The sequence below is a fragment of the Thamnophis elegans genome, chromosome 17 (genome assembly GCF_009769535.1).
Source record: "Thamnophis elegans isolate rThaEle1 chromosome 17, rThaEle1.pri, whole genome shotgun sequence".
Classification (NCBI taxonomy): Eukaryota; Metazoa; Chordata; class Lepidosauria; order Squamata; family Colubridae; genus Thamnophis; species Thamnophis elegans.
In genome coordinates this window covers 10,944,137-10,968,984 of record NC_045557.1, presented here as the reverse complement: position 1 = coordinate 10,968,984, position 24,848 = coordinate 10,944,137, and the positions used below count along the sequence as shown (strand labels likewise).

Here is a 24,848-nt window from a genome sequence, read left to right as displayed (position 1 = left end):
AAGGTGGGGGCTATTAAGAGTTGAGTCTGCTTCCTGCCTAAAAACATGTTTCTCCATTTCTGATCCAGGGAAATAGAATATTCTGCCTTTTCAATATTTGAAAGTATTGAGGGGTGGGTTTTAACTTCCTACACAACAAAGTCAGATCATTTAGGTTCAGTTTTGATGGGGGACCTAGAGCTACTTAGATGGCTGTTGGTCTCTTCTCACAAGACCCCAAACAAAGACACATACAAGAGGTAAGGTTCTACATTTAGGCAAGAAAAACCAAATGCACAGGTATAGTGTATGTGGTACCTTGCTCAGCAGTAGTAACTGTGAGAGGGATCTTGGAGTCCTAGTGGACAACCATCTAAATATGAGCCAGCTGTGTTCAGAAGCAGCCAAAAAAGCCAACACAATTCTAGGCTGCATCAACAGAGAGATAGAATCAGGATCACATGAAGGGTTACTACCACTTTATAATCCCTTGGTAAGGCCACACTTGCAGTGCTACATTCAGTTTTGGTCACCACGATGTAGAAAAGATGTGGAGACTCTAGAAAGAATGCAGAGAAGAGCAACAAAGAGGATTAGGGGACTGGAGGCTAAAACATATGAAGAACGGTGACTGGAACTGGGCATGGCTAGTTTAATGAAAAGAAGGACTAGGGGAGACATGAGAGCAGTCTTCCAATATCTCAGGGGCTGCCACAAAAAAGAGGTACTATTCTCCAAAGCACCTGAAGGCAGGACAAGAAGCAATAGGTGGAAATTAATCAAGGAGAGAATCAACTTAGAACTAAGGAGAAATTTCCTGACAGTGAGAACAATTAACCAGTGGAACAACTTGCCTCCAGAAGTTGTGGGTGCTCCAACACTGGAAGTTTTTAAGAAGAGATTGGATAACCATTTGTCTGAAGTGGTGTAGGGTTTCCTGCCTAAGCAGGGGGCTGGACTAGAAGACCTCCAAGGTCCCTTCCAACTCTGTTATTCTATTCTAAGAGTTTCACAAAGCAGAAGAACCATTGGGCTCAAGTACGGTGGAGCCAATTGGCAGAGAACTGGACCGTCTCGGTTGGACATATGCAAAAGAGACCCTGGGACAGACAGTGGATAGAATAGTGATGATCCCGATCATCATCATCACCATCATCAATACTCAATTCCTAAAATCGTTCTTCAACATAGTTTTTCAAGGAGAATAGGCTGGGCAGCTGTTTGTCCCCAGAGCCTCCTGCTTCAACAGGGGAGTTTGGACTAGAAGACCTCTACGTTCCCTTCCAACTCCGCTCCTGGTAATCCTCGACTTAAAGCTCGCTTAGTGATCGTTCAAAGCTACGACGGCCCAGAAACAAATGGGGCTTAGGACCGTTTTTTCCCCACCATTCACAACGGTAGAGAACACGGCGTGTTATGGAAACCCCAGCCGTGGTGCCTTGTTAACACAGGTGGTGTTGCCAGGAAGCGCAGGGCTTATGGGAGACCTCAGCTACACAAACACAAGGTTTGTTTCCTTTGTGTGAGGCTCCGGGGACCAACTGTTTCCCCCCCACCTTTGTGTTCCACAACAGGCGAGGAGACGTGAAGGGAGAAGGAGGATGCCGAGGTCAGGCCTCCCAGCGGCCATCAGGAGCGATGCCCGGGGCTCCTTTTGACTTTGGGCCTTGTTGATCCAACCTCTGTCATGGCAGTGTGGCAGCGGGCGCTTCCTCTTTTCAGAAGCGCTCGGGCGCTGCCCTTTTTGTGGCTTTCTCTTCCCGCCCAGCGTTCTTGCAAAACAATGGCTGTTGAAATCCGTTCACGGTCTCTCTCGAGAAAGTCTTGTTTTTGTCGGGGTGAAGGGAAAGGGGGGGGATAATTGGACGGTTCCTTTAAGTTGATGGCCTCCCTTCTCAGCAGCTGCGGCTGGCACCCCCCAATTCCTCTTGGCCGCCAACCAACCGGGGTGGCCATTGATCAAGCAGATGTTTTTCATCGCTTTGGAGGGTTTTACACGGAGACAGGAAAAAAGGGCCCTTGGAACGGGGTGGACTGAGGAAGACGGAGAGGGCAGGGAAGCCTTTTGAACCCTTTGCAATTCAATTGGCTTCTGAGAACTTGAGGGTTTAATTGGTGCAATGTCAGTTTTCACACTTTGGTGGCAAGCCCTTCCTTTGAAAAAGCACTGAGGGGGGAAGGGAGTTGGGAAGGGGGCATCCGGTGCTTTTCTGTTTCTAGGCACGAGGTCTGGCCTTTGTTCCTTTGTCCCAGAAATTGGGTCCCTCCAGCCCATACCGGCCATTCATTCATTTGCCATAAAATCTGCCTTTCATGTAATTATCAGAATTGGAAGGGACCTTGTAAGTCATCTAGTCCACCACCCCCCTTGCCCAAGCAGGAGATCCTGCTCCATTTCTGACAGATGGCAGTCCAGTCTCTTCTTGAAAGCCTCCAGGGATGAAGCTCCCACAACCTCCGAAGGAAACTTCTCTTCCATGGGTGGATTGTTCTTCCTCCTTATTTCCAGGTTGAATCTCTCCTTGGTCAGTTTCCATCCATTCTTCTCCTTCTCTGGCCATCAGGTGCTTTGGAGAATAGCTTGACCCCCTTCCTCCTCTCTGGGGCAGCCCCTCAAATATTGGAAGATGCTCTCCTGTCTCCCCTGGTCCTTCTCTTCCCTAGACTAGCCATGCCCAGTTCCTGCAACCGTTCATCCTATGTTTTAGCCTCCAGTCCCTGTATCCCAACAGAATAAGAGGACCCTAGAGATCTTCTAGGGTCTTCTCCTGCTCAAGCAGGAGACCCTATACCATTCTGGACAAATGGAAATTGCTTGGCTGTGCTCTATATTGGGTTGGGGAAAGGAAAGAGAGCGATGTCATCATTGTCTGTGTGCGACCCTTGTTTTCCCAGAAGCCCTTCCATCCTTGGTCTGCTCAGAAAACATAGTTCTTTTTGCTAAACTCTAAACTGTGTAGCAAGTCAAACATGGCACTCCACCTGCATGACCCCCCCCCCCCCAATTTTGATGATCTTCGACGTATGACTACAGTAGGGACCAAAATTTCTTGTCGTTGAGCAAGACGGTTAAGATTAGCTGGGCCTTATTTTACAACCTCCTTTGCCACGGTGGTTCAGTGTATCGGTTGGTAAGTGAAACAAGCGGTCGTTAAGAGAGTTTTTCCTCCCCCCCCCTTGACTTTGCTTGTCAGAAGCCAGCGGGAATGGTTACAAGTGGGGATTGTGTGACCGCCGGGACTCTACAACAGTCATAAATCCAGGTCAGTTGCCAATCACCCCCAATTTTGATCAGGTGGCCATGGGGATGCTGTAAAGGTCGTAAGTATGGAAAACAGTCGTGGCACTTTTTTCAATGAACCAGTCCCTAGAAGAATGGTTGCAAATTGAGAACCAGCTGTAATTAAATGTCATTCCAGGTTAGTCTGGTAAGTGATATGAACTCCGTGTTTACTGAGCAAAGGTTTGGTTTTTAGGTTTCATAGAATCATAGGGCTGGAAGGGACCTTGGAGGTCTTCTAGTCCAACCCCCTGCTCAAGCATGAGACCCTCCTCTCCTTCTCCTCCTCCTCCTCCTCCTCCGAATAATAGAGTTGGAAGGGACCTTGGAGGTCTTCTAGTCCAACCCACTGCAAAAACAGGAGACCCTCTCCTCCTCTTCCGAATAATAGAATTGGAAGGGACCTTGGAGGTCTTCTAGTCCAACCCCCTGCTCAAGCATGAGACCCTCCGCTCCTTCTCCTCCTCTTCAGAATAATAAGAGTTGGAAGGGACCTTGGAGGTCTTCTAGTCCAACTCTCTGCTCAGGTAGGAGACCCGCCTCTGAATAATAGAATTGGAAGGGACCTTGGAGGTCTTCTAGTCCAACCCCCGTTCATAAAGGTGGCCATCCAGACTCTTCTTAAAAACCTCCAGTGACGGGGAGCACCCACAACTTCTGGAGGGAAGCCGTTCCATTGTTTCTCCATTTTCTGGGACAAGGAACAAAGGCCAGACCTCATGTCTAGAAACAGAAAAGCACCTGGTGGCCCCCTTCCCAACTCTGTAGACCCCAAACCAACAGTCAATTTGTGATACAGGCAGCCCTTCACTTACGACCGCAATGGAGCCCAAAATTAACGTTGCTAAGTGAGAAATGTGTTCCGCGAGCTTTGCCCCGTTTCACGACTTCTCTTGCCACTTTTGCTAAGTGATTGAGTGCAGTTGTTAAGTGAGCCACCCCGATGTTAAGTGAATCTGGCTTCCCCATTGACTTGACTTGTCTGCGGATTGCCAAAGGGGAGGATTGCGTGACCCCCAGGGGACGCAGCCACGGTCATAAATATGAATCAATGGCCACACTTCTGAATTTGGATCACGTGACCCTGGGGGAAATACGGAAAAAACAGCCGGAAGTTGCTTTTTTTCAGCGATGCTGTAACTTCAAATGGTCACTAAACAAATCGTTGGACTACCTGTCTTCCGTCGGCTCCCAATAAAGCAGTGTTTCTCAACCTTGGCAACTTGAAGATGTCCAGACTTCAACTCCCAGAATTCCTCAGCCAGCGAACGCTCCAATTCTGGGAGTTGAAGTCCGGACATCTTCAAGTTGCCAAGGTTGAGAAACACTGCAATAAAGAGACCCTGTGGATTCAGTTGTGGTTGGAGGTGTTGCTGTCTTTGTTACACCACCCAGTTGCAAACTTTTGTAGCAGAAGGAGAAAAAAAACCAGTGGGGATTCCCTAACAATGGAGGGCTAACTTTAATGGGCAATATGACCTTTATTTGGCTTTAAAAAATGGTATTTCCTCCCTCCCTCCCTCCCTTCCTCCCTTTTTTTCCTTTCCTTTTTCAACCTCTGTTAAGTCCTTATTTTTTATTTTCGTTCCCCTCCCTTTCCAAGAACCTGGGAATGGTGCCATCTTCCCAGCCAGCTGCCACGTCATTTCACCAGTCGTAAACCCTCAAAAGTCATTGTGGGTTTTGCCGGACAGTTGAGAGAGAGGCATGCTTACGTGTGGGGAGGGTTTTTTTTGGGGGGGGGATGTGAGAGAGCAAGGGAAAATGGGCTGGGGTAGTCCCCATCTCCCCTGGCATTCAAATCTCACCCAGTGCCCAACGTTGCTTGGGGGCTGCATAAGCTCCCCTCTGTGTCTGTTATTTTGCCAACCCTTCTTTCTCTCTGTTCTGACCGAGGCGTCCCAAGAGCCTGAAGCCAACTCCTTGTTGTCCCAACGAAAACCCCTTTTATTCATTTCCTGTGAATTCTGCTCCTTCACCTCCAGCAAAGTCTTTCAAAGGAGGATTTACAGTCACAGACCTTATCTGGTTTGGAGAGCTGCCAGGCCGAGATCTGCAAAACTTTTGCAAGGAGTCTCAGAGAGTCACGAACCAATTAAGTGAACTAATGGTCTCCTGCAAACTCCACTCCCCTTTTGTTCCTCTTTTATTTCCTCTGGGAGGGGCCATTCACCGTCCACCTCCGACTTTACTCCCAAGTCGACCCCTGTTCTTTAGCTGTTCTGTTCGTCTGGCAGCGCTGCGCAGGCGCACACTGGGAACAGGCTCCAGCTATTCCTCTGCCTCACTGCTGTCCGACTCTGAAGGCAGCTGATAATTGTCAGAGGGCCCTGGCTCCCTCTCGGCCTCAGGGCACGGAGTCCTTGTCAGAGCCTTCCCCAGACTCCAGGACAGGCCATGTTTCTCCCCAACCTCCTCACTGTCTGAATCTGCTGCCAGCTCTGCAGTCTGGCCACAACACTCTCCTCGAACTTTCCCCTTCAAAAAAAAGCATCTGTGCGTCAGGAAAGTAAATCTATTTTTTAATCTGTGAGTAAAGAGGTGAAGAATCTGTGTTGCTTTTTGGCCTGGAAATCATTTACTTTAGTCAAATAATCACCATCACTCTAGCCATTGTTGATTTGCTGCAGGATGAAAGCCACTTCCACATGTTTTCCATCAAAACGGATCCTGGGCTTTCCTTTGCCAGTTGGGCCTGAAGAACAGGGAGTCCTGAAATTACGACCACAGTGGAGCCTCAAATTTCAGTTGCTAAGTGATACATTGGTTGAGTGAGTTTTGCCCCGTTTTACGGTTTTTCTCCAAGGGTGGCTCAGGGGCTAAGATGCTGAGCTTGTCGATCGGAAAGGTCAGCAGTTCGACGGTACGAATCCCTAGCGCCGCGTAACAGAGTGAGCTCCCGTTCCTTGTCCCAGCTTCTGCCAACCTAGCAGTTCGGAAGCACGTAAAAAATGCAAGTAGGAAAATAGGGACCACCTTTGGTGGGAAGGGAACAGAGTTCCATGCACCTTCGGCATTGAGTCATGCCGGCCACATGACCACAGAGACGTCTTCGGACAGAGCTGGCTCTTCGGCTTTGAAACGGGGATGAGCACTGCCCCCTAGAGTCAGGAACAACTAGCATATATGTGCGAGGGGAACCTTTATCTTTACCTTACAGCTTTTCTCGCCACAGTTGCTAAGTGAATCACTGCCGTTGGGTAAATTGGTAACACGGTTGTTGAGTGAAACTGGCTTCCCCATTGACTTTGCTTGCCAGAAGTTCCTGGGACATGGCAAGCATCGTAAATATGAGTCAGTCGCCAAGTTGCATTTAGTTCTTCATCCCAGAAGAGTGAAAGGATCCAGGAAGCAGGTGAAGGCTCTGTTCCCAAGGTAACAAGCCTTGAGGTTGATCCCTAATCTCATCTGAAATCGGGGAATGGCATATCTGCTAATAGAGAAGCTGTTAATGGACTGCGGACTCCTGACAGGGAAAGATGTCCACATGAAGACACCTGAAAGCCAAAAGCTAAAAAGAAAGAGTGAAGAATAATGAATCTACTACGGTTGATTACTAGGTGACCACAAGGACAAACAAACACCCCAAAAATATAAAATGAAGCTACCTAAAGCTACCCTCTCCTGGACCTGGAGAGAAGGACCAGGGGAGACAGGAGAGCATCTCCCAATACTTGAGGGGCTGCCACAGAGAGGAGGAGGTCAGGCTATTGTAGATGACCTACAAGGTACCTTCCAACTCTGTTAATGTGTTAAGGAACTTGGCATGGCTAGTCTAGTGAAGAGAAGGACCAGGGGAGATAGGAGAGGATCTTCCAATATTTGATGGGCTGCCACAGAGAGGAAGGGGGTCAAGCTATTTTTCAAGGCACCCGAAGGCCAGACAAGGAACAATGAATGGAAACTGACCAAGGAGAGATTCAATCTGGAAATAAGGAGGAATTTCCTGACGGGGGGGGGGGGGGGGAAGAATCAACCCATGGAAGAGAAGTTGCCTCTGGAAGTTGTGGGAGCTTCATCCCAGGAGGCTTTCAAGAAGAGACTGGACTGCCATCTGTCGGAAATGGTGTAAGGTCTCCTGCTTGGGTGGAGGGTTGGACTAGATGACCAGAAGGCAGTAAGGGGGGGGGAGGGGATGTTTTATTTTGTGAAAAACGCGTAGGTTTACATTCGAGTCATCCGCCCTTTTTGCCATCTTGCCTGGATTGAAGAACTGCAAACAGAGGCTTTATTTGACCAGGCCAGCTGCCCAGAAAGGGCCAGGAAAGTAAAGAGACCCCATCCCCCCACCCCTCTCTCATCCTGCTGCTTGTAGACATTTGTGGAAGTTAAAACTTCCCCTTTCAAAATAAGAAACTTTCTTGGAACGTCCTTGTTTCCCCATCAAGTCACTCTTGACCTTCTCCAAATTTTCTCTAAAATGGAGCCTTTAGAATCGCACTGTTAGAGGAGTGAGATTCAAAGTGGATTAGGTCAATCAGAATAGAGCTGGAAGGGACCTTGGAGGTCTCCTAGTCCAGCCTCCTGCTCAAGCGGGAGACCCTCCCATTTCAGATGAGTGCCTGTCCAGTCTCTTCTTAAAAGCCTCCAAGCCTTCCCACCGGTTCATTGTTATAATTGTCAGGAAATCTCTCCTTAATTCCAGCTTGCTTTTCTCCTTGATGAGTTTCCATCCATTGCTTCTCCTCCTCTTGCCTTCTGGTGCTTTGGAGAATAATTTGACCCCTTCTTCTTTCTGGCAGACCCTCAAATGCTGGGAGATGCCATCATGTCACCTCTAATTCTTCTTTTCTCTAGACCAGACATAGAGGAGAGCCTGCAGCTCCCATGTTGCCCTCGATCCATGTGGCAAAGCAGAGACTTTCGAAAATACCTCTTTTTTGCCTCTTAAAGAACAGTTTAAGCATTAAAATATAAACAGTATGTCACTAGGATACATCCATTGTTTCTTGTCCTGCCTTCAGATGCTTTGGAGAATAGCTTGACCCCTTCCTCCTCTCTGGGGCAGCCCCTCGTACACTGGAAGACTGCTATCCTGTCCCCCCTAGTCCTTCTCTTCTCTAGACTTGCCCTATCCAATTCCTGCAACCGTTCTTCATACGTTTTAGTCTCCAGGCCTTTAATCATCTTAGTTGCTCTTTCTCTTCTTTCCAGATCCGGTTACTTGGCCTGGTTTTTCGTTTCTATTTCTATTTTCCCAAAACTTTCCTGCTTTCTGTCTGGGCTGAGGTGAGGTTGGTGCTCAAGATGCTGAAGATAAACAAGGTTTGAGGGCTTCTTCCCATCTTCTGCTTGTAGCCTTGCAAATTGCGTCCCGTAAAACCAGACGGGCTCCCCTGTGCATGCGCTGGATGAGAGCAATCAGGGCTGGTGCTAAGCCAGTGTTTGCTTAACTCCAGCAGTGTTTGCTCAAAGAGCTAGAGTTGGCTGGCTTCCCACAGCTACACTGACTCACCAACCATGATTTACAATCCCCAGTTGCTGCATTCAAAAGACCAGCAGCAAATGCATGCAGGCTGGCTTATTGTGATGGCTAAAGTCCTCCCTTCCTCCCCCCCCCTCACACACACAGACACTTCCCCCAGCCAACCCTGAGCTCTTCCTGTCCAGTTCACTCTAACCGACGTCTTTCACTGCCTGGCTGCCTTCCCAATTGGTAGCTGGAGATGAACTGGAAAACACCGAACCACAATTGTGTTTGAGTTGTCCAAGCATTGGCACCCCTCCCTCAGCAGGGAACATTAGGCAAGGGGGAGAGAGGTGGGCTGGAATGGGTGGGAGTCCTGCTTCTTGCACAGTTTGTGAGCACATGCTGGGTGTGTGTGTGTGTATTGCACTCTTTTTTATGGGGGAGCCTAATGGTTCTTCTGCTTTGTGAAGCTCTTAGAATAGAATAACAGAGTTGGAAGGGACCTTGGAGGTCTTCTAGTCCAACCCCCTGCTTAGGCAGGAAACCCTATACCACTTCAGACAAAAGGTTGTCCAATCTCTTCTTAAAAACTTCCAGTGTTGGAGCACCCACAACATCTGGAGGCAAGTTGTTCCACTGGTTAATTGTTCTCCCTGTCAGGAAATTTCTCCTTAGTTCTAAGTTGCTTCTCTCCTTGATTAATTTCCACCCATTGCTTCTTGTCCTGCCTTCAGGTACTTTGGAGAATAGCACTTCTTCTTTGTGGCAGCCCCTGAGATATTGGAAGACTGCTATCATGTCTCCCCTAGTCCTTCTTTTCATTAAACTAGCCATGCCCAGTTCCAGTCACCGTTCTTCATATGTTTTAGCCTCAAGTCCCCTAATCATCTTTGTTGCTCTTCTCTGCACTCTTTCTAGAGTCTCCACATCTTTTCTATATTGTGGCGACCAAAACTGAATGTAGCATTGCAAGTGTGGCCTTACCAAAGGATTATAAAGTGGCATTAACACTTTGTTGTGGCCCGCCAGTGGCCAGCAGAGTTTGTGGCAGACTCAGACATTGAGGAGGTTGGGGAGGAACCTGGGCCAGTCCTGGAGTCTGTGGAAGGCTCGGACGAGGGCTCTGTGTCGGAGGCAGAGAATGGGCTAGGGCCGTCTGCCAGTTATCAGCTGCCTTCAGAGTTGGAGATCAGTGGGGCAGAACAACAGGTGGAGCCTGTTCCCAGTGTGCACATGCGCAGAGCTGCCAGGAGAAAGGAACAGCTATGGAACAAGGGCCGACTCGAGAGTAAAGGCACAAGTGGACAGTGAATGCCCCCCCACCATGGACAAAAAGAGGAGCGAAAGGGGAGGGGAGTTTGCAGAAGACAATTAGTTTGCTTAATTAGTGTGAAGATTTGTCCGTGACTCTCAGAGATTCCTGGCAAAATATTTTCTTGTACAGCGTTGCGTTTGGAAGATATCAGCCTGGCAGCTCTCCAAGCCTGATACGATCTGTGGTTGTATATCCACCCTTGAAAGACTGTTTGCTGGGATTTTGCTGATGTGAATGAGAGGAATTCTCGTGAGCTTCATAAACAGGGGTTTTGTCGGGACAAGGAGTCTGCTTCGGGATTTGGTGAAGCCTAGGTCAGAACACACCATTTGATCTTGATTCTATCCCTCTTTGACTTAATCTAATCTAATTTGATTTAGGAAGGCGGAAAAGTTTTGCAGAAAGAAAAGCGAGAGGGCTTTTCTCTACAGCTGCTTGATCGATGCTTTCCTTCTTCTCATCCAAAGGAGAGACTCTCCTTCCTGGAACCATTTCTTTATAAGTTTGTTCAGTTTGGCTTTATCCTTCAGGAATTTAGCATTCCATTATACCCGTTCCCCCTATTATCATCGCAGCAATCCTAAGAACTTGACATAGAAAGTAACAGGCTCGAAGTCTACCAGCACATGGCGAGCTCTGAAAAATTGAGCAAGGACAGGGTCCATTAATATTAGTACCGGAGACCCCCAGGAAATGCCAAAGTTGGAGGATAGACTAGGAGAATGAAGGAAAAATAGACCCATCTTACTGTTGCTAAGAAAGCTACTCCTGGACGTGTCCCTGAAGTCTTCAGGAGTCGAACTGGGCACTGCAGTGCTTGGAAAGCATAATGCCAGATGTCTGGGTTTGTGCAATGGATTGGATGAAGAGTTTGGTATCAGTCTGCCTGTTGCAGGAGCCCATCCTGTGTCTGGGCAGGTTGTGTGAACCAGCCTGTCATCTTAGGAGTTTTGGTGGCTCATTGGTTAGAGTGCAGTACTCCAGGCTCCTTCTACTGAGTGCTGGCTGCTTGTAATTTGGCAGTTCAAATCTCACCAGGGTCAAAGACTCAGCCTTCCATTCTTCCGAAGTGGGTAAAATGAGGACCCAGATTTTGGGGGGCAAGAGGCTGACTCTGTAAACCGCTTAGAGAGGGCTAGAAAGCACCGTGAAGCAATATGTAAGTTTAAGTACTATTGCTATTGTTTCCTTCCTTCCTTCCTTCCTTCCTTCCTTCCTTCCTTCCTTCCTTCCTTCCTTCCTTCCTCCCTCCCTCCCTCCCTCCCTCCCTCCCTCCTCCTTCCTTCCTTCCTTCCTTCCTTCCTTCCTTCCTTCCTTCCTTCCTTCCTTCCTTGGTGTGCGGTGGTTAGAATGAAGTACTGCAGGCTACTTCTGCTCCCTGACAGCTGCTTCCAATTTGGCAGTTCGAATCTCACCAGGCTCAAGGTTGACTCAGCCTTCCGTCCTTCCGAGGTGGGTAAAATGAGGACCCAGATTGTTGGGGGCAAAAATGCTGATTCTATAAACTGCTTAGAGAGGGCTGGAAAGCACTGGGAAGCGGGATATAAATCTTAAATGCTGTTGCTATTAAGCCGAAAGCCAAACCAGCCGATTAATATATTTGGACATTGCACACACAACAGTTACGCTTTGCAAAGTGAGGCTTAAAGCTTAGTGTATTGTGTGTTGGGTGTGGTAAATGCAAATACGGGTGCTAATAGTCTGCGGCTTACAGAGAGCATGTAAAACTCACCACACTTTCGTTGGCCGATCGGAGCCTGGCCAGAATGCCTATGGAATCATCCCATTCACCCTGTTGGTGGCTCCCATCGGGAAAGTCTGCAGTCTCCTCTAGCTCTCAAACTCAAGGCCCGAGAGCCGGATCTGGCCCGTGGGGTGTTTAGATCTGGCCCGCGGGGCCACCCCGGAAACAGTGAAGGACCGGCTCACGGTGCCTCTGCCAGCGAAAACAGAGCTCAGGTGGGGTGCAGGGGGTTGCAGGAGGCCGTCGCAGCTGAAAATGGAGCTTGGAAGGAGCCCCTTTTCACTAGCAGAGCACTTGGGCTACTACAGGCATCCCTGGTACGAGTGATGTTAAGTTGGCCACACCCCCTGGCCACACACACACCCTGGCTCCTGTGAGGTCAGACACAATCCTGATAGTGGTCCTCAATGAAATCGAGTTTGATGCCTCTGCTCTAGAAGAAAAGCGTGCCTCACATCAGCTCTTTTGAAGCATTGGCAGCCTTTGGGCAATCTCTGCCAATCTGGAAAAGCTGGCAGGGTTCGAGCCAGTCCGTGCCTGAACATCTCAGGGTGAGTTTGCCAAGCCGGCTAACAAGTCAGGCCAATGGAGACTTTCCCATTTACAAATCCTTGCGCCCACCCGCAATCCCCTCCTGACCATACCTTCTGTTCTTAATACTGTTCTGACCTCGACTTCCCCCAAAAGCAGGAGGCAGAGTCCTGGTCCCGACAAAACCCCTTTTATTAAACGAATGTGAATTCCTCTCATTCCCATTCAGCCAAGGCCTGGCAAACAGTCTTTCAAAGGAGTATTTATGACCACAGACCTTATCTAGCTTGGAAAGTTGCCATGCAAATATTTTTCCAAACGCAGTGCGGTGCAAGGAAAGACTCTGGGCACAGAATCTTTGAGATTCACGGAGATTCACTCCTGAAAGGAATCTAACAACCGAACGAAGGAATTGTTTCCTGCAAACTCCCCTCCCCTTTCGCTCCTCTTTTATTCCCTCTGGGAGGGGCCATTCATCATCCACCTGTGGCCTTCCTCCCAAGTCGACCCCTGTTCTTTAGCTGTTCCCTTCGTCTGGCAGCTCTGTGCATGTGCACACTGGGAACAGGCTCCAGCTGTTCTTCTGCCTCACTGCTGTCTAGCTCCGAAGGCAGCTGATCACTGCCAGACGGCCCTGGCCCCCTCTCTGCCTCCGACACAGAGCTCTCATCAGAGCCTTCCCCAGACTCCAGGACTGGCCCGTGTTCCTCCCCAACCCTCCTCACTCTCTGAATCTGCTGCCAGCTCCACTGGCCGGCCACAACAACTACGATCTATCACGGCATTTGCTTGCTGTGATATCGGACACTAGATTGAAGCACATTCCAATGGCCTCCATCTGCCAACAAAGAGGGATCTTGTTCTCTTATCAGTGGATTCCTCCAGAAAGGATGCGAAGTTCTCGAGATATTGTTTTGTTGAGAGGGAGTTGTTACAGAGAGCTTGTCTGTACAACAGTTACAAACCGTCCGAAGTTACAACGGCACTGAGAAAAGTGACTTGTGACCATTTTTCACACTTATGACCGCTGCAGCATTCCCCTCCCCCCCCCGTCAGGTGATTTACATTCGGATGCTTGGCAGGTGGCTCATATTTATGACAGTCGCAGTGTTCCGGGGTCACAACCTCTGAACAAGCAAAGTCAAACGGGGAAAACCAGCCTCCCTTAACCCCCCATGTGACTTTCTGAACAGCTGCAGCGGTTCACTTAACGAACATGGCAAGAGAAGTTGTAAAATGGGGCAAAGCTCACCGAACAAATGTCTCCGCAACGTTAATTGTGGGCTCAGTCATCATAAGTAGAGGACATGCTTTTCTTTTAAAGATGATGGATCAGCCAAGTTGCTAGACGCAGTGTTTCACAACCTTGACGACGTTAAATCCTGTGGACTTCAACTCCCAGAATCCCCCAGCCAGCACAGCTGACTGGGGGATTCTGGGAGTTGAAGTCCACAGGACTTAAAGTCGCCAAGGTTGAGAAACACTGTGCTAGAGAGTTTTATTTACTTATTTTTTTCCTGTCCTGTTCTTTTTGGGGTATTCTTTGATAGTTATAACTCATGGCTGATCTTTCACTTAAATATATTTCTTAGAATAGAATAGCAGAGTTGGAAGAGACCTTGGAGGTCTTCTAGTTCAGCCCCCTGCTTAAGCAGGAGAACCTATACCAGTCATGGCGAACCTTTTCGGCATGGAGTGCTGAAACCAGAATGCGTGCGTATGTGCTCACATGCGCATGCCAAAGCACCGGAAACCTGAAGACCACCTGGTTGGCAAGCACATGCCTGCTTTTTGCCCGTTTTCAGGGCATTTTGGGACCATTTTCAGGTTGTTTTTCGGGCGTTTTCAAGCCAAAAACAGACTGAAAATGGCCCTACAATCAGTCTGTTTAGGGAGCGTTTTTCAGGTCGTTTTCTGACGTCCCGGCACCCACGAAGACCAGCTGGAAACCATGCGTGCTAAAAACCAGAAGAGCAGCTGGCGACAGCACATGTGCCCACAGAGAGGGCGCTGTGTGCCACCTCTGGCACGTTTCCCATAGGTTTGCCATCACGGACCATTTCAGACAAGTGGCTGTCCAGTTTTTTTCTTAAAAACCTCCAGTGATGGAGCACCCACATCTTCTGGGGGCAAGCTGTTCCACTGGTTAATTCTCCTCCCTGTTAGGTAGCAACCTTAGCTGCAGGATACTTCTCTCCTTGATGAGTTTCCATCCATTGTTTCTCGTCCTGCCCTCTGGTGCTTTTCTCTTGGCTGACCTTGCAATCTTAGCTGCCTTCTGGCTGGGCTCCAGCCGCTTCAGAATAACATGTTTGTCTTACCGAAGGACCTCCCGTCTCCCGCTCTGGACTCCCAAAACTTCTCTCCTAAGAGAAGCCTGAAGTCCCGGGGCTTCCAACTTGTCTGGAATGGCCTGGGGTCTCCTGCTTGTGCAAGGGGTTGGACTAGAAGACCTCCAAGGTCCCTTCCAGCTCTACTCTGATTGAAATTGTAGAGGGTCTCCTCCTTGAGCAGGGGGTTGGACTAGAAGACCTCCAAGGTCCCTTCCAGCTCTACTCTGACTGATTGCCATGTGTGGAAGGTCCTTTAGTTGAGCCAAGGGGTGTCGTCCTCCAGCTGTTGGAAGATTTCAGATTGAGATTAACAGAGTTGGAAAGGACCTTGTAGGTCATCTAGTCCAACCCCCACCCAAGCAGGAGCCCCTATCCCATTTCTGACAGACGGCAGTCCAGTCTCTTCCTGAAAGCCTCCAGGGATGAAGCTCCCACAACCTCCGAAGGCAACTTCTGTTCCATGGGTTGATTGTTCTCCCTGTCAGAAAATTCCTCCTTATTTCCAGGTTGAATCTCTCCCTGGTCAGTTTCCATCCATTCTTCCTTCTCTGGCCTTCAAAGATGCTTTGGAGAATAGCTTCACCCCCTTCCTCCTCTCTGGGGCAGCCCCTCAAATATTGGAAGATGCTCTCCTGTCTCCCCTGGTCCTTCTCTTTCCTAGACCAGCCAGGCCCAGTTCCTGCAACCGTCCATCATCTGTTTGAGCTTCCAATCCCCCCATCATCCTGGTTGCTCTTCTCTGCACTTTTTCTAGAGTCTCAACATCTTTTTATAGTGTGGTGACCAAAACTGGATGCAGGACTCTAGGTGTGGCCTTATTAAAGCTTTATAGATGGTCAATTTCCATCCATTATTCCTTGTCTGACCTTTGGGTGCTTTGGTGAATAGCTTGACCCCCTAACTCCTCTCTGGGGCAGCCCCTCAAATATTGGAAGATGCTCTCCTGCCTCCCCTGGTCCTTCTCTACCCTAGATATGCAGGGAAGCACAAAGATCTTCTAGTAGTTGAGCTTTGCCATAAAATTAAGGGTAGAAGGTGCCCAGTGGGTTTTACCCAACATGCCCAACCTCCAAGGTCTCCTCCAGCTCTATTCTGATTGATTGTATGGAAGGTCTTTTAGTTGAGCCAAGTGGTGTCGTCCTGCAGCTGTTGGAAGATTTCAGATTTAGATTGAGTTGGAAGGGACCTGGTGGGTCATCTAGTCCAACCCCCCACCCAAGCAGGAGACTCTACACCATTTCTGACAGATGACAGTCCAGTCTCTTTCCTTGAATGGCTGAAATATCCACTTGTTGACTAATGGACTGGTCTTCTCAGTAACAGGACACACCCCAAAGGGAAGCGGCAGAGTTGGCCAACTTCCTCGATGCTGCCTGGCTAACCCGGGGACGGCGCTACCCAGATCTTCATCTCACTGAGTTGTAGCATGTTTAGCCACCGTCCCCACGGAATGATGTTCTCTCGTTGCAAGACCTATCACAAAGATCTGGTGTGATTTACTTGCAGTGTTTCCGATTCGATCTGTTTCTCCACAACTGTATATTCTCCAGGTTCTCCCCCTGAAGCAGCCGCCATAGCCAAAATCTGCCTCATTCTGAATAGTTTCTAACCCTGCTCACTGGTCTTCCCAGTCTTTCTTGCAGCTCAAGAGTCGGAATAGAATTGGAAGGCACCTTAGAGGTCTTCTAGTCCAACCCCCTGCTCAAGGAGGAGACCCTAAAGCTAAAGTAAAAAAGTTCCCCTCTCACATATATGCTAGTTGTTCCCGACTCTATGCGGCGATGCTCATCTCCGTTTCAACACCGAAGAACCAGCGCTGTCCGAAGACGTCTCCGTGGTCATGTGGACGGCATGACTCAATGTCATTTTTTACGTGCTTTCGAACTGCTAGGTTAGCAGAAGCTGGGACAAGTCATGGGAGCTCACTCCGTTAAGCGGCACTAGGGATTCAAACTGTCCAACTGCTGACCTTTCTGATTAACAAGCTCAGCCCCTGAGCCACCGCAGGAGACTCTAACCGAGACCATTTCAGACTAGTGGCTGTCCAGTCTCTTCTTGAAAATATCCAGTGATGGAGGGAAGCTGTTTCTTGTCCTGCCTTCAGGGGCTTTGGAAAATAGTTTGACTCCCTCTTCTTTGTGGCAGCCCCTCAAGTGCGGGAACATTGCTCCCATGCCACTTTAAGTCCCTCTTTTCATCAGAGTGGCAATACCCAATTCCTGCAACTGTGCTTCGTATGTTGAAATGTCATTTCTGACACTTACCACCTTTCCAGCATTCCCACGATCATGGGTTCAAATTTCAGGCACTTGGCAACCTCTTTACACTTACGACGGTTGCAACGACCCGGGGGTGTGTGTCACGCGAGCCCCTTTTGCGACCTTCTGACGAGCAAAGTCAACAGGGGGAAGCCGGATTCACTTAACAACTTGGTTACCTGCTAACAACTGCAGTGATTCATTTAACAACTGTGGCAAGAGAAATCATAAAATGGGCCAAAACCCACTGAAACGGTGTAGAAATGGTACTGGGCAGTGAGGGCAAACATTTTTCTGCTCGGGTGCGTCGTGTTTGTGATGCTGCATGGGTGTAGGGTTTCCTGCTTGAGCAGGCGGTTGGACTAGATGACCCATAAGGTCCCTTCCAACTCTTAATCTGAAACAACATCTCTCGGAACAGAAGTTTTGGAGACTCCATTCGTGGTCGTGAGTCGAGGACTACCCTAGTAAGAAGCTTGCCTATTGTGAATTAACTTCCCTTTGAACGTCGTGCCGGTGACCAAACTATTCCGGGTGGGTAGGGAGGGTGTGTCTTTTGCAAAACACCTTCTTTGCAAAATCTCCTGCGACTCTCCAGTACGGGAAATATCGCCCCAAAATAGTGAGGTTTGAAAACTGCTGGGTGCACTTTTCTCCAGTTGCTAGGCAGGGAGGGAAAGAAGACAAAACAGCCAGCTTCTTCACAAGCTTTTCAGAAGAGCACAGCTGTGCTTGCTGAAATTTGTGTGGCTTGTGCTGCTGCAGCCCTTACAGAAGGGACAACTTCTTTTTCTCTCCTTTCTCCACCCCCCCCTCAAATATTTGCTGAGACACATGACTCTTAAGTCATCTCTTGTCAAAAAAAAAAAATCAGCCCTCAGGATTGCATTATTGCACAAATATTTGGCAACAGGAAGTCCTCGTCTTCTTGCTTCTCCTTTCTTAGGGGAGGCTGCTGGGACAACCTTTCAATTTACTGAGCCCTTATCTGCTCACGTGGGAAGCGGTGGCTCAGGGGCTAAGGCGCTGAGCTTGTCGATCAGAAAGGTCGGCAGGTCAGTGGTTCAAGTCCCCAGCGCCGCGTAACAGAGTGAGCTCCCATTCCTTGTTCCAGCTTCTGCCAACCTAGCAGTTCGAAAGCATGTAAAAAATGCAAGTAGAAAAATAGGGACCACCTTTGGTGGGAAAGGAACAGCGTTCCGTGCGCCTTCGGGGGCGTTGAGTCATGCCGGCCACATGACCACGGAGAAGTCTTCGGACAGCACTGGCTCTTTGGCTTTGAAACGGAGATGAGCCGTCCCCCCTGGAGTCGGGAACGACTAGCACAGATGTCCGAGGGGAGCCTTTTCCCTTTACCTTTAATCTGATCACAGGGCTTAGAGATATTTGAATTCGGGGGCATTTCCAACTAAGATTTTCTACCATTCGGATTCACTTGCAGTCATACCACAGTTTGGTGGTGGGTCTGTTTAGACTGTTTCGGCTTAGAAAGTTGCATTCTTGGCTTTCTCCGTGTTCCAGTTGGTTTCTGTGTCTGCGTTGGTCAAGCCAAGGATCTGGTCTAAATTCTTGGAGCTCCCATTTCTGGTGTTTGCATCAGCATGGTTTTTTTGGGCCACAGCCCGATCACAGTATCAGCCATGCGCAAGGAATAATGCTGTAATTATTCTATGAGTGCTTCGGAAGAGCATTGTTGAGTCTGAGCAGGCATATTGTCAAGTGACTCGTGTGATTAGTTCAGAATAGAATAAAGAATGCCAGAGCTAGAAGGGACCTTGGAGGTCTTCTAGTCCAACCCCCTGGTCATGCAGGAGACGCCATTTCCATGTCAGACAATGGCTGTCCAATCTCTTTTTAAAAGCCTCCAGCGATGGAGCACGCACAACTTGTGAAGTTAAACCATTCCACTGGTTGATTGTCAGGAAATTTCTCCTTAGATTTAGTTTGATCTTTTCTTGCTTAGTTTCTACCAATTGCTTCTTGTCCTGCCTTCAGGTGCTTTTGTTGTGGCCCACCAACGGCCATAGGAGCTGGCAGCAGATTCGGACAGTGAGGAGGTTGGGGAGGAACCTGGGCCAGCCCTGGACTCTGGGGAAGGCTCGGATGAGGGCTCTGTGTCGGAGGCAGAGAGGGAGCCAGGGCCGTCTGACAGTTATCAGCTGTCTTCAGAGTCAGACATCAGTGAGGCAGAAGAACAGCTGGAGCCTGTTCCCAGTGTGCGCATGCGCAGAGTTGCCAGAGGAAGGGAAGGGCTAAAGAACAGGGGTTGACTTGGGAGGAAGGCCACAGGTAGACAATGAATAGTCCCTCCCAGAGGAAATAAAAGAGGAGCGAAAGGGAAGTGGAGTTTTCAGGAAACAATTAGTTCGCTTCATTGGTTCGTGACCCTCCGAGACTCCTTGTCAACTTCTGCAGATATCGCCCTGGCAGCTCTCCAAGATAAGGTCTGTGACTATAAATCCTCCCTTGAAAAACTTTGCTGGATGGGAAAGAGCAGAATTCACAGGTGTGGCCTTACTAAGGCTTTACAGAGTGGTATTAGGACTTCCCTTGTTCTAGATTGTATCCCTCCGTTAATGCAGTTTAGGATTGCATTGGCTTTTCTGGCTGCTGGCTCCTATTTAGCTGGTTGTCCACTAAGACTCCAAGATGCCTCTCCCAGTCACTGCTATTAAGCCTGGTTTCACCCAGTCTCTATATGTGTCCTTTGGGTTTTTCATGCCTAAGTGTAGGAGTTTACTTTTTCTACGTTGAATTTCATTTCGTTAGAGAGGGCCCAGGGTTCAAGTCTCTCAAGATCCATCTGGATCTTGAGCCTATCATCTAGGGTGTTGGCTATTCCTGCCAGTTTGCCTGGGATGGAATAAGGACTCCAGCCCTGGGCAAGAGAGTTGGACTAGAAGTCCTTCATGGTCCCTTCCAGCCAGTGGTGGATTCCGGACGGTATGGCCCGGTAATGGCGTATTGGTAGTAGCCAGGAACAGCGGCCACCGTATCGGTACAGTGGCTCGTTTTGGCCCACTCGCCCACCCGTTTTCCATCGCTGTTTATAACACAGCTGGCCAATTGCACACGCGTTTAGGAGCCTTTCCCCAGTCTCACCCCTTCTAGATTGCTTGGGGCTCAGTTACCACATCTGGGGGGTGCCAGGTTGGGCGATGTTGGCTTGCGTTTGAGTGCCAAGGCATGCACGACAGGGATGGTGGTGGAATTTCTCCGTCAGACCCCCACGGTTGTCATGGTTATTGGAAGCAGAGAGGTACCGCAAAAGATGAACTGCCTGGCTGTCTTTCTCCCCCCCCCCCCTTCTCTCCTCCTCTTCGTTTTTTTCTCTCCGCCTCCTCGTCGTAGCAGCGCCTCAATCTGGGCTTTCCGAGCAAACTCACAACGTGGTGTGTCGGTTTTCTTTGCTGCCCTTCTCGGGGGTTGAGTCAGATAGGAGGCTTTGGATGATTCAGTCGAATCCTCCTTGGGGCTAGGATGAGCTACTCGCGAGGTTATGAGGGGCAGCTGGCCCTTGGGATTTCGAGACCCCCAGGACACCCCCCTCCCAGCCCAGGGGGGAGCAGGAACGGACAGCGGCTGAACCAGAGCCAGCGAGGGACCGTGGGAAAGGTGTGTTGGGGGGGGGAAGCGTGGGAAAGGTGTGTTGGGGAGGCAGGTGCCGGGTGTCGGGGGCTTTTTCGTCTGGCCTTTGGATGTGAAGAAGAGTCAGGAAGGAATCGGGGCTGATTAATTTCCTTAAGCGACTCGTTTCCACTGAAAGTTTGGTTCAGTTTTTGGGTTTTTTTTGAAGTATTTATAGCTTAAGTTGCTCGTTTGAGTCATCAAATGTGCAAGAGCACATTTTTTACGAGTCAAATTTATTTCTACTTGTGATAAAGAGGTGGGATTCGGCTGATTGCTGGTTGGTTTTTAAGAGTTCATTTTTGGCTCCCTTCTTTGAGTCATTTGCTGAAGTTGGCCATGGTTTTTGGCTTTGTTCTAAATTCCATAAATTCCATAAGTAGATGTGGAACCGGGAAGTTGTCCTCGCTTTGGGTCAGTCGGCTGGGGCTGATGATCTTAGGGACCCTCGTAATTGGGGAGATCCCGTGTCTTTTACTATACAGCTGTAGTTTCAGCAGCTAATTCTTTCCAGGCGAAACGGGAAACGGTAAGCATGATCTTGGATTGAAAATTATTTTAAGCAACGTTTCCCTCAAGTGAGTCTCTACATAAGAAGAAATGTGCTGCATGAAATTTTGGATATGAGATAGATCCGGAAGGTGGCTGTATTTCGGACCTCAAATACTTTCAGACGCTGGGGTTTTGGGAGAAAAGACCATAACATATTTTCATGTTGGCCTGTTGGTACTTGACCCAACCACAGAGCTAAAGATTTTACGTGCCCCCTTCCCAGGTGTGTCTGCATCAAAAGGTATCTGCAAAATTAAATGTGTGGGATTTTTTAAAAAAATAGAATTATTTATTGGCCAAGTGTGATTGGACACACAAGGAATTTGTCTTTGGGGCATACAGAATAGAATAGGGATAGGGATAGGATAGGATAGATAGGATAGGATAGGATAGGACAGGACAGGACAGGACAGGACAGGCAGGATGGGATTTTTTTATTGGCCAAGTGTGATTGGACACACAAGGAATTTGTCTTTGGGGCATAGGCTCTCAGTGTACATAAAGAATAAATAGAATAGAATACATTCATCGAATCAAAAGACACAACACAGTGATAGTCAAGGTTACTAATAAGCAATCAAATCATGCTAGGAAACAAATAAAACAATGTAAATCGTAAAGATACAAGCAACATGGTTATAGTCATAAGTGGGGAGAGATAGATACTAGGAAGGAAGAGAGAATAATAGTAATACAGTCTTAGTAAATTATTTGACAGTGTTGTGGGAATTAGTTGTTAAGCAGAGTGATGGCATTCGGGAAAAAACTGTCCTTGTGTCTAGTTGTTCTGGTGTGCAGTGCCTTATAGCGTCGTTTTGAAGGTAGGAATTGAAACAATTTATGTCCAGGTGTGAGGAGTCTCTGCGGTGTTAAATGCAAAAGGCACTCACCTATGTGACCCTGGAGTAATAGAATGTGTGAATGCTTTTGGGGTGGCGGGGAAAAACCAGAATCCAGCAATTCAGGTCAAGCGAATCTTGTTCACCAGTTTCCTCCTGATAACAAGCGCCCCCTTTTTCTCTCGATTTCCTTTTTTTTCAGAACAAAGAAAAAGAAAGGATGAAGGAAGGCAAAGATAAGGACGCCCGCTACACCAATGGGCACCTCTTCACTTCTATTACGGTCTCCGGCATGACCATGTGCTACGCGTGTAACAAGAGCATCACCGCGAAAGAGGCACTGATTTGTCCAAGTGAGTAAGCGTCTCCCATGTCAAGAGTTTGCAATGTTTTCGGCCGAGTGAAAGTGTGTGCTCAACACTTTGTAAGGGGGAACCGTTTCCCCAATTCTTCCTCCCCACTTAAATTTCCCTTAAGTAAAGGTAAAGGTTCCCCTCGCACATCTGTGCCAGTCGTTCCCGACTCTAAGGGGCACTGCTCATCTCCGTTTCAAAACCCAAGAGCCAGCGCTATCGGAAGACGTCTCCGTGGTCATGTGGCCGGCATGACTCAACTCCCCCGAAGGCGCACGGAGTGCTGTTCCTTCCCACCAATGTGGTACCTATTTTTCTACTTGCATTTTTTGCCTGCTTTCGAACTGCTAGGTTGGCAGAATCTGGGGAAAGCCTCCAGAGCCTGGGGAGGGTGAAAACACCCCCCCCCCTATGGTGCAGGAGGCTGAGTAGGCACATACCTCATGGCCAATCCCACCAAGCCACTAGGCAGAGAACCGGTTTCTAAAAATTTTCAATCCGCCATCTAGTGTTTTAAGTGGGATGACAGAGTGTGTTTATCTCCCAGCCGTCCAGTGTCCTCCAAAGGACATTTTAGCAAACTCAGCATCCGGAAACACTGATTAACATCGGCTGTTAAGCCATAAGCCAAGATAACAAGCCTGTTCACATACTCTGTGTTTGCTTTATGTTAACCCTTTTCTTCCTTGGAGACTGCAGGGAACCCTTAACCTATGACCCCAGTGGAGCCCAAAATTTCTGTTGCTAAGCAAGGCTGTTGGGAAGTGAGTTTGCCCCGTTTTAGGACCTCGACAGAAATGTCTCACTTAACGACAGAAATTTGGGGCTCGGTTGTGCTCAAGGGATGCTTGTATTTCAGGGCGACTTTTGCTGGAAAATGCAAATGCTTTTTAAGAACTGCATATGCCGGTCTTCTGTTACTTACATCTCCAGTTTTCAATCAATCAATCAGAATAGAGTTGGAGGTCATCTAGTCCAGCCCCCTGCTCAAGCAGGAAGCCCTATACGCTTTCAAACAGGTGGCTGTCCAGTCCTCTTCTTAAAAGCCTCCAGTGATTGAGCCCCCACAACTTCTGGTGGCAAGTTGTTCCACTGGTTTATTGTCCTCCCTGTTAGGAAGTTTCTCCTTAGTTCCAGGTTGCTTCTCTCCTTGGTTAGTTTCCATCCGTTGTTTCTTGTCCTGCCTTCTGGTGCTTTAGAATTTAAGTTGACCCCCCCTCTTCTTTGGGGCGGCCCCTCAAATCCATCCATCCCACCCATTTTCCTCCTTCCCTCCCTCCCTCCTTCCCTGCCTTCCTTCCTTCCTTCCATCAATCCATCCATCACACCCATTTTTCTTCCATCCATTCAACCCATTTTCTTTCTTTCTCTTTTTTCTTTCCATCCATCCATCCATCCATCCATCTATCCCATTTTCCTTCTTTCTTTCCATCCATTCAACCCATTTTCTTTCTTGCTTGCTTTCTTTTTTCTTTCTTTCTTTTTCTTTCCATCCTCCATCCATTCATCCATCCCATTTTCCCTCCTTCATCCATTTAACCCCATTTTCTTTCTTTTCCTCCCTCCCTCCCTCCCTCCTCCTTTTCTTTCTTTCTTTCTTTTTTTCTTTCTTTCTGGAATCCTGCTATCATACCCCCCCCCCAGTCCTTCTTTTTTCTAGACTGGCCAACTCAAATCCTGCAATCCGTTCTTAGTATTAGTCTGCAGGTCTTTTGATCGTCTTAGTTGCTCTTCTCTGCACTTTTTCCAAAGTCTCAACATCTTCTTTTTTTTTTTTTTTTTGTAACGTGGCGACCAAAACTGGATGCAGGATTCCAGGTGTGGCCTCACTAAGGCTTTGTAAAGCGGTACTGAGACTTCACCTGATTTTGATTCTATGCCTCTGTTTATACAACCAAGGGTTGGCCACTGCCTCTCCGATGGGCCTGCAGGATCCCAGAAGGGATCAGAGCTGCCTCTGCACTGCCTGGGCCTGGACAAGCTGAGAAACATAATTTTTTGGCCTCCTCCTTCACTCGGTTAAAAGGGGTTTTCCAGTTGTTGTTGTTGTTGTTTCTGGCTCTGGAGAAACTTGTGTTTTGGTGCCAGGATACTTCCTCCAGCAAAAGGGTTTGCTTTTTGCCACGTTCGGTTCTCTAAGGTAGCCCTCGACTTAACAAGGGTTTGTTTAGCGACCGTTTGAAGTTACAATGGCACTGGGGGGATACAAGGGATTCGGGACTGTTTTTCACACTGACGGACTTTGCAGCGTTCTCCCCCCCCCCCCCCCATTGTCACAGGATCAAAATGCAGAGGATGGTCAACCTGGGCCTCCCCCACCCCAGCAGATCAAGAGGTGAAGGAGAGAAGGACCTCCGGGGACAAGGCCAAGCATCCCTTGCAGGTCCCACTGGTAACACAGTCACCTGTTGGGCTGTGACCAGGGAGATAGGGGTCCATACCTCCAGATGGTCCTGAAATGCCTTGAATGGTTTGGGATATCTCTCCCCCTCCCTTCCCCCCCTCCTTCTCTCCCTTATTTTTCCTTCTCTCTCTCTCCTGTCTCCTCCTCTTTTCCCCCTTTCTCCCCTCTCTCCTTCTCTCTCTCTTTCCCTCTCTCTCTCTCTTTCTTATTGCCTCTCTCCTTC

At 48.6% G+C, this 24,848-nt stretch overlaps 1 protein-coding gene across 1 annotated transcript in view; it reads left to right on the top strand.

Annotated features, from left to right (window-relative positions):
• LOC116520175 (A-kinase anchor protein 13-like) overlaps nucleotides 1–22,229 on the top strand; it is a 70,637-nt gene extending 48,408 nt beyond the window's left edge. The window contains exon 6 of the mRNA XM_032234325.1: nucleotides 22,071–22,229. Coding sequence (XP_032090216.1) covers nucleotides 22,071–22,229 — 159 coding nt within the window. The remainder of the gene's footprint in view (nucleotides 1–22,070) is intronic.
• The last annotated feature ends 2,619 nt before the right edge of the window (nucleotides 22,230–24,848 follow it).